This window comes from Opisthocomus hoazin, chromosome 3 (genome assembly GCF_030867145.1).
Source record: "Opisthocomus hoazin isolate bOpiHoa1 chromosome 3, bOpiHoa1.hap1, whole genome shotgun sequence".
NCBI classification, from domain to species: Eukaryota; Metazoa; Chordata; class Aves; order Opisthocomiformes; family Opisthocomidae; genus Opisthocomus; species Opisthocomus hoazin.
In genome coordinates, this window is record NC_134416.1 from 26,996,141 (window position 1) to 27,009,149 (window position 13,009).

The following is a 13,009-nucleotide window of genomic DNA, read 5'->3' on the forward strand; positions in this document are numbered from 1 at the left end:
GAGCTGAGCTACACTCCACAGTATAAGTTTTTCCAAGTCTATTTTTAATCTGTTTGTATTAAGCGTCTCTAATAGCAAGTAGTAAAATGCAACAGACTGAGACAGTAAGAAAGAAAAAGAATAGTGGGCCCATTCTGTCAAATTCATTGCTGAACTATGTATGATCAGTATTTGGGAATTAAGAAATCTCTATCATATTTTCTTTCCACTGGAGCATTGCTTGTATGTAATTTCTATAACATATAGGTGAATTACTTCTCAGAGAACATTGTGTGGAAAATAATCTATTCTGCTCAACAACAGTTAGGGATTGATGGGCTCCTTATTGTGCTACGTCAACAAAGCTCAAAATTTATGTAATAGCTATTAACAGTAATCTTCCATCAGCCACAACAGAAGCCTGATAAATAACTTAATATGTGGTATGTGTGGTACTTGTGGAAAAAAAAATGTGGTTTTGAGATACATACTATGTGTCTGGTCTTTGGAATGGTTACGAGAGTTATGTATTTATTACTAATTTACAGACCACCACAATTCCCAAATCTCTTAATCAGCTTTTCAGATGTCACAATTTTTTGCCATAATAGAACTTCTCAAGTACTTTTATTTATGTGAATACAGATCTGCTTGGACTTCTTGTCTTTTCATCATCCTGTCATTCTGAAAATGAAGTGCATGGCCTCTGATACTTTCTCAACAGAAGTCTCCTCCTGGCTATATTTCACCAGCTTTCAACATCAGGTATAGCTTGCTATGACCAAAGAAGCACTTTTAAATATGATAGATGAAAAATATACTAATTTCAGTAGTTTAAGCATCAGAAAATTTTACCATGCACTAATGCTATAGAATGTGAATCTATAGAACATTACTACAAACACAGTCAGTCCTTCCATATCAAAAGAGCATAAGGCTGCAAAACAGAGTACTAAAAAATGAAAAAAAAAAAAAGAACATTCAATGATAGGCGTCCCAATAACTCGGTCCCTCTGAGAATACATTGTTACCATCTGTTATCAATCTTCCAATATACTATTACATCAAAATTTTTCCAAGGTGTCTCTGTTGCACCCATTTCAAAGAATCAGTGGTACCCTGGTCATCTGTCAGATTTCTGTGGTTAAGGAGGCTGCTGTCTGTATGATTTCTGCAACCTCATTTGTTGCAGGAGGTGTTTGGTGGACACAGCCAGGGACTGAAGTAATAGAAAGGGTGATCTCACAGTTAAGGAATTTGAATGTCAGCCTTGTGAATTAGATTTTATCTCTGTCTATGTCATAGGGTCCTGATATCATTTTGGGCAAGCCAAACATTTGTAACTTCAAGCAAGCACCAACCTTCCCCCTGTACGTGTTCAGCTGGAGACACCTGAATATGGATTTGCAAGAATGCAGGGCTCTCTCAGCTGCAAGTGAAGGCTGTAGAGCTGTGACCGGTATGTTATATTAGCCTAAAGATGCTAAACGCCCCAGAAAAACAGACCAGGAATTGCACTGAGTCAAATGTTTATAGAGGGCAATCTTCACAGTCTTAACTCTGTTTCTGTGCCTCCATTCCTCCCATGTGAAATGGGGACGACATTACTATCTACTTCACAGGAGCATAATAAAGACTCTGCTTGCTCCTGACCACTCCATCCCAACTTCTGTCTTTCTCGCTCTCTTTCTAGTCAATCTCCACCTCCTTTCCTGGATTCTGTCCCCATTTCTGTTTCTCTTCTGTGTTTTCAACTCTTCTCTCACTCCTCATGCCTCTGATTTCCCAGGATACTGTTTGCTTCTTGCTGACTGGTAATAAAAAGAGGCCTCTAGAATCCCCTGGCTTCATCTGCTGTTTCTGACACCCCCAAATCTTTAGCAGCCAGAGGCAGCAACTGTAGGGAAAGTCTGACTTAGCAGAGGAGGAAGCACAGCCAGTTTATAAAGATTCTTCCAAGAATATAGCTGCTAGGTACTGAGTAATCTCTGCCATCCATTGGTAAACAGTGGTTCATTTGGTTTACTTTTGATTTTCGCCACAGAGCTTCATCACTTGGCCAGGTTCTTCTCCTGTCTTGACAGGAACCATGAACACACATTCCCACAGACACAAGGACAGCACAGGTGCCAAGGTCTTTTCCCACAGACTGAAGCCCAGCAGAATGCATGCCAGGAGACTTGACTACAGGGGTGCCTTCAGCTGCTCTAGCAAAGAAAAAAGGTGTCCAAATGTTTCACTCAGCTACAATGAGATTGCCTCTGGGTCCACACTGGGGAGGACTTTAAAAAACTAACCACATTTCCTGGGACAAATGTAGGTGCTCCAGGAAACAGAGGCTATGCATGCTTAGATTGCTCTCAAAATTCAGCAAGCTGAACGCTGCTTCACAGCCCAGACTCAATAAAGTATTAAGGATCCTATCTGCAATTTAGTCCCTTCAGTTGAAATCCATAAGAATCTAGCACATTAAATTCTCTGTTGCATCTGGGCCTGGGTTTTCAAGTGTGTTTTTGGATCTCACCACCTTCAATTCCTGACACAGCAAATGTTGTGGCGGCATTCCCTGAGGCAAGGAGGCAGCAGCATTCCTTGTCACCTCCATACTCCTCCATCTGCTGGGGGGTGGTTTTATTGAGGATCACATGTATTTGGATTAAAAGTGAGACATAAAACTCTTATACATTTACTGGACACTGCCTAATCAGAAAAAACCAAGTATTTAGTGTTTAGAAAACTATTCTAAAATGCAATTTAAAAAATCCAGTAAGATAAAGTTTTGAAGCATTTGCTGTTCACTCCATTTAAACTCTCAGTCCATGTTTAGTTTACCCTTCCTTGGTTTTTAAATGTATCTTACTATGCCAGCTAATAATACAGCTAGGAAGAAACAGGAAAAAATCTATTATCTGATGAGTGTTTGTGATGGTGTTTTGTGCTGATACAGTTCAGCTGGAGCCTTGTTGCTCTTTGAAACAATTTTGGAAAAGACCAAGCAAGGAAAATTCTCCAGACTATCCTGACAATAAGCCTCAGTTCTTTTCTGGCAAAACCATCCCTAGAGATGAGTGAGCATTCAGTCTCACCATGCATCCTTTTTCTGGACTCTGCTGAAAATGCCTCAGCTTAATGCCAATTCTGTATGAAGTTCTTTCATATTTATCTCAGGAAAAACTAAAAAAGAAAATTATATTAAGTACACAGATTGGAATAAAATCAATTATGTATGCCACGATACTCGTAAAAGGTCATGTCTTATCAAGGAATTACAGATGGAAGTGATTTCTCTGTTGTAAATTAATACCTATAAAAATATTATTTACTTTATTGTATGAATGAATAATACAAACATAATGGCTTTTCCTAACATTCTGTATTTAAAATGGATGGAATAAAACCACTACCATGTCCTATGTCTCACTTCCAGTCACAAGTCATGTGCAGAGATAATTGTTTGTACAGAATTAATATGTAAGCTTTGGAAGAGGAATCCATGAACTCCGTTGAATTTTTTAAATAACCAAAAGACCGATTATCAGTTTGAAGTTTCAGTGCTAAAGGAGATCACATTTAAACTCAATAGAGGAAACAACTTACCTAATAATCAAATAGCAAAGATCTGTAAATTTATTGCTATTATGCAATGAATAGGAAAATCACGATACGTGTGTTTGCCTCACTGCTTACGACCACTAGGAATTAGATCATATTTTATGGCACTTAACAGTAGAATTAGTTTTCCCCATATGTATGACTGCTGTTCTGAATGTTGTCTGTCTAGTCCCTTTTTTCTAATGTATATATTCTAACAGATAAGGTTCCACATAAAAAACAAGTTTACTTATAATGCATACTTTTTTTCTGTGTTTTACTTTCAGTTATGCATTCAAATCTATAGATGAAAACCTTACCGCAAAGTTTAGTCTGGAAGGCAGAGGTCAGTGTTTCAATCTGACTGAAATTAGCAACCAGAAACACATGCTCTTCGTGCGGTTCACTCCCAATGGACTTCAGCGTGTTCATATCTACTCTTCCTACTCCAATGGCAAAAATCAGGATTCCGGAGTTACGTGCTTTAGCGGCAATATCTGCCACTGGATCCTGAGGCCTCCCATCCGTCACTATCATGATAATTCGAGGCACATTCTGCTTCAGAGGTCGAGCTCCTTCTGACTCGGAAAATGCAATGTTCACTGCATACTGAATAGCCAGCCCAGTCATGGTGCCAGTTGCCAGGTGCATCATCCTCTTCACTGCTCTTTCGATATCCTGCTTCCTCCTGAACGTCTTCAGCGAAAACTCGTGTTTGACTGTGCTGCCGTACTGAATCAGACCTACGCGGGTGGCATCAGGACTGATGTCCAGAAACTGCAAGATGGTTAAAATGAACTCCTTCACTTTTTCAAAGTCGTAAGCACGTACACTGCGAGAGCTGTCAATGATGAAGACAAGGTCCAGACGCTTGTTGTTGCAAGTATGTTCTGGAATGCAAAATGCAAACAAAAATACAAGAATTTAAAAATGCAAATCGGTTCAGGTTGACCTGAAGTCTCAAACAAGCTGTCTAAACAAACACCCTGTCAAGTGCTGGGAAAACACAGGAAAAATGTAAGATGGCAGAACTAAGGCTACTTGGGCTATACAAATTCGGCCTCCAGTAAATAATGAAAGCTGCCTGTTACATGATCAGTATATTTTTTTTTTTTCATGAGATCAGTGCCCAGAACGGCTAAGGCAGTAGAATGTGTAGATACTTGTGTTGTACCCTGTTTTGTCATTACTGTTGACATTTTGACCTCATACCCCACGCAGGACGGAAACCCTCTCTGAATTACATAGTTACTATTAAAGTGGGCTGCTCCGTGATGCTTTTTGTGGTAGTGCCTGAGAATTTAGAAATCTAACACTCCAATGAGGCAGGGTGGTATTAGTTCTCTACTACAAACAGGGAAAACAGAACAGGTCGAGGAGGACTGCGTGAGGGATCGCTTAAGTGATCTGAATGCCCGCAAATCCATGGGCCCCGATGGAATGCACCCACGAGTGCTGAGGGAGCTGGCGGATGTCATTGCTGAGCCACTCTCCATCATCTTTGAGAGGTCCTGGAGGACAGGAGAGGTGCCCGAGGACTGGAGAAAGGACAATGTCACTCCAATCTTCAAAAAGGGCAAGAAGGAGGACCCAGGGAACTACAGGCCGGTCAGCCTCATCTCCATCCCGGGAAAGGTGATGGAGCAGCTCATTCTGGAGGTCATCATCAAGCAAGTGGAGGAAAAGAAGGTTATGAGGAGTAGTCAGCATGGATTCACCAAGGGGAAATCATGCCTGACCAATCTGATAGCTTTCTACGATGGCATGACTGGCTGGGTACATGAGGGGAGAGCAGTGGATGTTGTCTACCTGGACTTCAGCAAGGCTTTCGACACAGTCTCCCATAACATCCTCCTAGGGAAGCTGAGGAAGTGTGGGCTGGATGAGTGGTCGGTGAAGTGGACTGAGAACTGGCTGAATGGCAGAACTCAGAGGGTTGTCGTCAGCGGCGCTGAGTCTAGTTGGAGGCTGGTAACTAGTGGTGTCCCTCAGGGGTCAGTATTGGGCCTTGTTTAACTTCTTCATCAACGACCTGGATGAAGAGTTAGAGTGCACCCTCAGCAAGTTTGCTGATGACACAAAACTGGGAGGTGTGGTAGATACACCAGAAGGCTGTGCTGCCATTCAGCGTGACCTGGACAGGCTGGAAAGTTGGGCAGTGAGGAACCTGATGAGGTTCAACAAGGGCAAGTTCCAGGTCCAGCACCTGGGGAGGAACAACCCCATGCATCAGTACAGGCTTGGGGCGGACCTGCTGGAGAGCAGCTCTGCAGAGAGGGGCCTGGGTGTCCTGGTGGACGACAGGTTAACCACAAGCCAGCAGTGTGCCCTGGCTGCCAAGAAGGCCAATGGGATCCTGGGGTGCATTAGGAGGAGTGTGGCCAGCAGGACGAGGGAGGTTCTCCTTCTCCTCTACACTGCCCTAGTGAGGCCCCATCTGGAGTACTGTGTCCAGTTCTGGGCTCCCCAGTTCAAGAAAGATGAAGAGCTACTGGAGAGAGTCCAGTGGAGGGCAACGAGGATGCTGAGGGGACTGGAGCATCTCTCCTACGAGGAGAGGCTGAGGGAGCTGGGCTTGTTCAGTCTGAAGAAGAGAAGGCTGAGAGGGGACCTTATTAATGCTTATAAATATCTGAAGGGTGGGTGTCAGGAGGATGGGGCCAGACTCTTTTCAGTGATGCCCAGCGACAGGACAAGGGGCAATGGGCACAAACTGAAGCACAGGAAGTTCCATCTGAACATGAGGAAGAACTTCTTCCCTCTGAGGGTGACAGAGCCCTGGAACAGGCTGCCCAGGGAGGTTGTGGAGTCTCCTTCTCTGGAGATATTCAAGACCCGCCTGGACGCAGTCCTGTGCAGCCTGCTGTAGGTGACCCTGCTTCGGCAGGGGGGTTGGACTAGATGACCCACAGAGGTCCCTTCCAACCCCAACCATTCTGTGATTCTGTGATTCTGTAACTCAAAGAAATTTAGGTCAGAAGCAGCTGTGAATTGCAGTGACCAATACGGGATGTGAAGGGACTGATTTTTCAGGGAACTTGGCATTAAGCAGCACTTTGCATGTACAGTGTACAGCTCTCAATGACATCAACTGCAGCTGTGAGTGCTCAGCACTTCTGCAAATCAAACCCCATGATTTCAAACGCATAATTAATATCCATCTGGGAAAAGTCTCGTCTATTGGACTAGCTCAGCATCACACAAATTCTGTTGCTGCATCAGAGAGAAAATCCCGTTGTCTATAGTGGCACTCAACTGGGCCAAAAGACCACTCACACACTTCCTGAAATCTTCTATTTATTTAAGCCATCAGCAGTCTTTTCTTCCAAGAGCCACTGAAGTAGAAATACCACAGGGTATGTCTCTAGCTGACAACTGCACAGGCAGGCAGGCCAAGCTATCATGGATAACAGCAGAAATGAAGACTGGCTGCCTTCTGGGCATGCTACCAGCTTTCTAGGACCCTGTGTACATCCTCTGGCTTCTGCTCTGCATCCTTCTTTTTTGAAAGAATATGAGACATATGCATGAGTTGCATGATAAGAATGGATAGGGACTGATCATTCACAGCAAACCAGCACATGGCAGGCTTAAGGCACGCAGGTGGAGGTGAGCCACGAGCCTTGCCACAGAAGGCAGCATATGGCGAAAGATTAATAGGACTTTAAAGGGCTTAATGGGATGCTAGTGAAGAGAAATCAACTGAGGTTTAGTATTTACATTCAAGACCCCTCCAGATTAGGAAATCCCTGAGCCACAAAAGCATGGCAGTTGGGGGAATACCTGCAGGTAGTATTGTCTTGTCCTTAAACTTTTTTGTATGCATCCACTTTCGAATGCTGTCAGAGACAGGGCACTGGGTTAGATACACCTATGGCTTCAATCAGCATGTCTGCTCATGTTCTCAAATTCCTGTGCTTATGAACAAACCTGTGAGGTACCTAGTTGCCTGTTTGTCTGCCTGACTTGAAAGATTAACGGCAGCAAGAATGTTCATCAAATTGCATCTTAGATGAGATACCTCTAATCAGTAGTCGCCCTTACTGCCTAACCCAATTCAATTCCCAGTGAACTCTCATCCATCTTGTGCACTGAATGAGGCAAATGCTCAGTCAAAAAGTAGTATTAGACTGTATAATTAAAGGTCATGTCATACTGCACAAGTGGGCCAATCAAAGACTCAACTGGAAAAACATCTGTCTGTAGACAGGCCTTTACATGAGTTCACTTGTGACTGCTGATGAATGCTGATCACGTACTTCTGCCAAGGCAAGGGGTGAGAAGGATGCCTGTTTTCACTTGTTAGCTCAGAGGCCTCTTTCATAGATTACCAAGAACATTTGTGGGCATGGAATAAAAATGCTCTTTGATGACAATAAAAATGACTGCCTGGATTTATTCGTGTATAGTCTACAGTATGGCTTTATTCATAAGTGTAGGAATATGCTTGGGTTGCTTATTCTTTCAGAACCAGAGGATGTTGAATGAAAGCCAGACTGAGCAGAAACAAAATTCCAGTTCTAATAGGATACAGATATCCTGACATATTAACTATTTTCTGTCTTATTATCTTAGTGGCATATCTAATTATTATTTTTACTAATACAGCATGAAATATGCCAGCATGGTTGTAATACAAAGATAACACTAGGATATTATGTGTGGGAGCAAGCCAAAGGGATAGCAAGATAATTACAGGAAAAATGTTAAGCATATGTGTGTGTATATGAGGGGAAGGACAGAGAAGGGAGAAAGGGTAAAACGACTGCTATTTTACTCCCTTTAAAACAAGTCAAAACTAGAGCTGTGGTGTTGAACCCTTTTAATTTAAATATAAAGATTTGGATCCCAGTCTGAAGAGACTCAGTTATGTATTTTCAAGTCAGGCATGAATCTTGGTGGGAAAAAATCTGGACAGCATTAGTGGATAGTACTACCAGGAACACACCTCATTGTGCTAAATCACTTAAGAAAAATCTATCATTCTGAATGTAATAGAGTGTATTTCAAAACCACTTTCACTTGCAAAATTCTATCTATAGAAATACCAAACATTTCCAAATTAAAATGCATTTAAAATCTTTGTCTTCTGACTTGGTGGGAATTTTTAATAACCTTGTAATTATTAAAGTTGATTTAGCTGAGGTGGGCTCAATGAAAACCAAAACTCTTTTACTAAGCAAAACTCCAGATGGGTGGTATTTTGAGGAGTGGCAGTCAGTAATGACTAACAGATCTGAACACTCATCCCCACAAATAAACTTTCAGTGATACTTTTTTAGCAGTTGCATGCTTTTACACTTGCTCTGTAAACTATAACCTCTTCCTCTTACCACCTCTTGTTTTAAACAGGGAACTTTCTCACAACTTCGGCAAACATCCTTGTACCCAGAAGTAACTCCCTTCCGCTCTTCTTATGAAAACTGACATACTCATTGAAAAGAGCTACTCATCCATAAACCTGCTTCTAAGTCAGCAGGGGTTTTGTATTGCCAGGTCAAAGGTTAAAAAAACCCTCAGTGTGAGATGTACTATCCAAAGGCAAGGCCAGGAGAGGCAAGACAAGGACAGACAAGGCGGGGGAAGGAAAAGTCAAGTGAACAGTAAGTATATTCTCCTCCTCCACTCAATATCCAGTTTGTCTGTAAATGACAGGTAGAGTGATGCCACCTTTGCAAAATTAAAAATGCAAGGAAATTTCAGTTCTACTTGGAAGAATCCTGCTGGGATCCAATTACCGAGAGACACGTAAAACAAAGCTTAAAAGAATACTTCACATTGAGCATCTTAATTTCCTCTAAAGCTGAAAATACTATTAAATTATTTTCTCTAGTCTCTGCAGGTTTCCTTCTACTCCTTTCTCAAGGCAAATTATGCTTAATCCTACTCTGGCTTTGACGAAGCTCACGCTGCTCTGACTTCGCTACCCACCCAGAGTCTCTGTCTGAGAGTGTGTTTGTACCTTCCCATCTTATTTGTACCTAATGCTGCATTGCCTTCATATAACAAAAGCAGTGCTAGGGAGTTCTCCTGGGCATTGGAATGGACTCTTCTAGACTGTTAAATCATTAGAATGGTTCCTGGTATTATTTGTCCTAGGACAATTAACATTTTCTCAAACAATCCTCAGGCATGATATGGGAAGTAGCACGAGCCAGGAACCCATCCTAATCAGCAATGTGGATGCAACCACTCTGTAAGGTTAGGGTATTTAGTAGTACAGAAGGAGGCCATTTTATACCACTGGTCTCAGTGCTGCAGAGCAGCCTAAGATACAAGCTAAGCTCAGTGGCCAGCTGGCCTGCATCCACAGTATTAAACTCACCTTCCCACTAAAATAGAGGGACTGTATGCAAGTTGCCTACTGGGTATAATCCCTGACCCCCTGTAGCCTCTGAACCATGCACAGGAATTCCTTGGGGAGTGCTAATTACTGTGAGCCAAAGATAGCTGCAGCAATTTAACAGTCACAACAATGGTGGAGTCCCAACGCCCAAGAATGTCCCCTAGCACTGTTTAATTTCCTCAAACTTTTCCATTTTGGAAAATTCAAAGGACCCAAATTTTAGATGGTGATTTTTTCAAAAGTTTTTGCAAGCCAGCTGCCTTGAAAAGGTTGATCATTTAAAAATAGGTTATTTATTTTCTGTTGTTGTTCTACATCTTTATGACTCCTTAAATGTTAAAGAAGGCTATTGCTGTATGCAAAGCCAAAGGAGGTCAGCTCATGTTGGTAAACACTACAGCAAAGTTAAGACATTGAAAAAGCAGTTTATAACAAGCAAATATTAGTTCCATGAAGATGTTTGTTATAAAGTAAGACAATTTAAGCAAAAAGGAAGGATGAGATCAGTTAAGAAAAAATGAGATCAGAGAAAAATTACTGCCTGCGCAGGCAATGCATTAATGGCAATTTTAAGACTCAATATATTGTGTTTCTTAGCTCACTCCACAGTAATGTACATACAAAAAATTACATGTCCTGTGACACTGCCAGCAATAACACTAGGTTTATTTTTAGACTTTATCTTTGAATAACAGAACAAAAGTCTTCAATCAGAATTAAATAAAAGAGAAGACTGTTCTCCCAGCTAGCACATTATAAAACTTCTCACTAAATTTCTCTTCTTTCTTTGCCATTTTATTATTTCATTTTCCTTCTAGCCCTCAACCTTACTTGACTCTCTTTTCTTTACAACTTCTTTCTTCTCAAATCTTGGTATAACTCCTACCAAATTTCTTTCAAAATGTATGAACTTTCTGGGTGTCAAATAATTGTTGTCAAAGTCCAGAATTCTCGTTTTTCCTAGCTAAATATCCAGTCAGAAAGACTGGGTTTGATAGGTTCTCAGGTATTTCCAAAAGATTTTTTAGTTCATCAAGAAGGTTTAATCTTCTTGCCATACAATCGTTCAAGTAAAGAATATTCAAATTTACAATTCATTCATAAACATACCAAAAGCAAAACACTCTGATGGGAAGAAAGACATACTGATGTATGACTTACACCTCCTAGGAAACTGCAGTAGCATAATTTGCAAAGATCAAGTATGAAGTACATAGCAGTTAATGTAATGTTGTTCCTGTTTGGAAAACACATTTTGTGGTTGTTGCCAAGAGTAAATGAAGAATAGCAGTAATTCCAAGCACTTTTTGGCTTCAACGAGACATTTTGTGCAAGTTAGCTTCCACTCCTTTTCTTTTTTCTCATTTTAATTCAAAGAAGGGCAAAGGATGGTATGGTGCATTTCAGATCTAATCATATCTACTTCCTGAAGTGAACATTAGAAACTGCCCAGTATCCCCTTCCTGGCTTGCACATCTGCTGCACTTGGTTCTGTAGGTCACTCCACCTCTTACCAGCCCTGGGACAGACCCTGGGTCCAAGACCTGCCCCCATATTCCCTGGCCCCATCCTTGCTCTGAGCCTTTCTCCAGGCTCACAGGCCTCTGCCCCTAACCCAGAGATTCATCACAAGTTTGGCAGCTCGCCCATTCCTCCTTACAAATTTCTTCATCTGGGAACACTCTCTAAACACAACACTGCCTCCAGACATTTCTTTTTTGACTCTGACAAAATCTTCTCTGAACTTCCAAAATTTCTGGGAGAACTGTACAGCAGGAGGCTCTTGTCCACAGATTTCCATTTCCTTCTACATGCAAATACTTCCTTATCAGTCACTGCAGAAGGGTCCACTACCTTGTTCTCATTTCACCTCACTAATTCTTCCTTTATTAAGTCTCTGTAATTCCAGAGTCCCAAAACTGACTCCTAGTATTTCTCCACTTATTTACTGAGACTAGTGCTGTCTCTGGCATGAAGCCAAAGTATGGTGTAGGGATACTCTCAAGTTTCTTGGTTCTTTCTGCATATTTCAGCTGTTCTGAGATGGAAACTGTTGGGTTTCCTAACAGGAGTCAAACCTGCTTTCACGGTCAGGAGGACGGAGCAGCGGCTTGCTTTCCCTTGCAGACAGGAGAACACCTGGACAGAGGGATGGATGAAGCATCCTGATATCCCAGTGCCAGTCCTGGCAGCATGAACATCTACCCACTGCTTCCTGATAGAAACAAATGTTATGTGCTCTCAGCTGAGCATAGCTCACACCCTGAGAGAGGAGGAATTCATTTTCTAAGCCATGACAGAGAAACCTTGTAGTACACACAGTTAATGCTACTTTGAATCCAGTTTCCACAGACAGCCTGGAGGCATTTACTCTGCCTGTGATTGTCTTTTCCTTTACACTTCTGCAAAACAACAAATCACAACCAACACAAAAAAAGATGGGGAAGATGGGAGAAGATGATCTTCATACCCTTCTCTTTGAAGATCTGAAACTCCTATATTGTCTGAACTACTTGGGGTGCTGGTGGAAGGACATTTAAATTATTAAAGAAGGAACAGATAGAGAAAGTAAGTAACTGTTTGTAGCAGCATAGAAAAATCAGTGAAAAAATGTGACCGTAATGAGTTTGTGCTGTTCTGCTTTCAGGACATTAACTTAATGTTTTAAAAACCCCTATCCATGCTTTTTTTTGAAGTTGCCCATGTCTTTGTTTACAGGGAAAGCTGTTAGCAACCTCAACATTACTCACTGATCAGCTGACCTGAAACCACATATTTCTATCCATTGGTAACAGCCTAAGCACTAGACTCTTTTCCAGAATAGTTTCAGAAACAGCACCATGGGATAGTGTCGTATACCATTTCCCAAAAAGATGTGGGACATCATGCCCACTGGCAAACCATTAGTTCTGCCACTTCAGCAGTACTTAAATAAATAGACGGTGTCTTCTTCTAGCTTCCCAAGCAATTTAAAGGCATGTTGTCTTCATTCACAAAAACATCAGATTACCCATTCACGCCTATAAAATGAGACTTACCTTAAGTTATGCAAATACTGTTTCCAGGATTTTCAAGCTAATTTTGCACATATGT

At 41.6% G+C, this 13,009-nt stretch overlaps 1 protein-coding gene across 2 annotated transcripts in view; it reads right to left on the reverse strand.

The window, feature by feature from the left end:
• MATN2 (matrilin 2) overlaps window positions 1–13,009 on the reverse strand; it is a 78,535-nt gene that overhangs the window by 45,698 nt on the left and 19,828 nt on the right. For both annotated transcript variants that reach the window (XM_075415812.1, XM_075415811.1), the window contains exon 3: window positions 3,891–4,460. In XM_075415812.1, coding sequence (XP_075271927.1) covers window positions 3,891–4,460 — 570 coding nt within the window. The remainder of the gene's footprint in view (window positions 1–3,890; window positions 4,461–13,009) is intronic.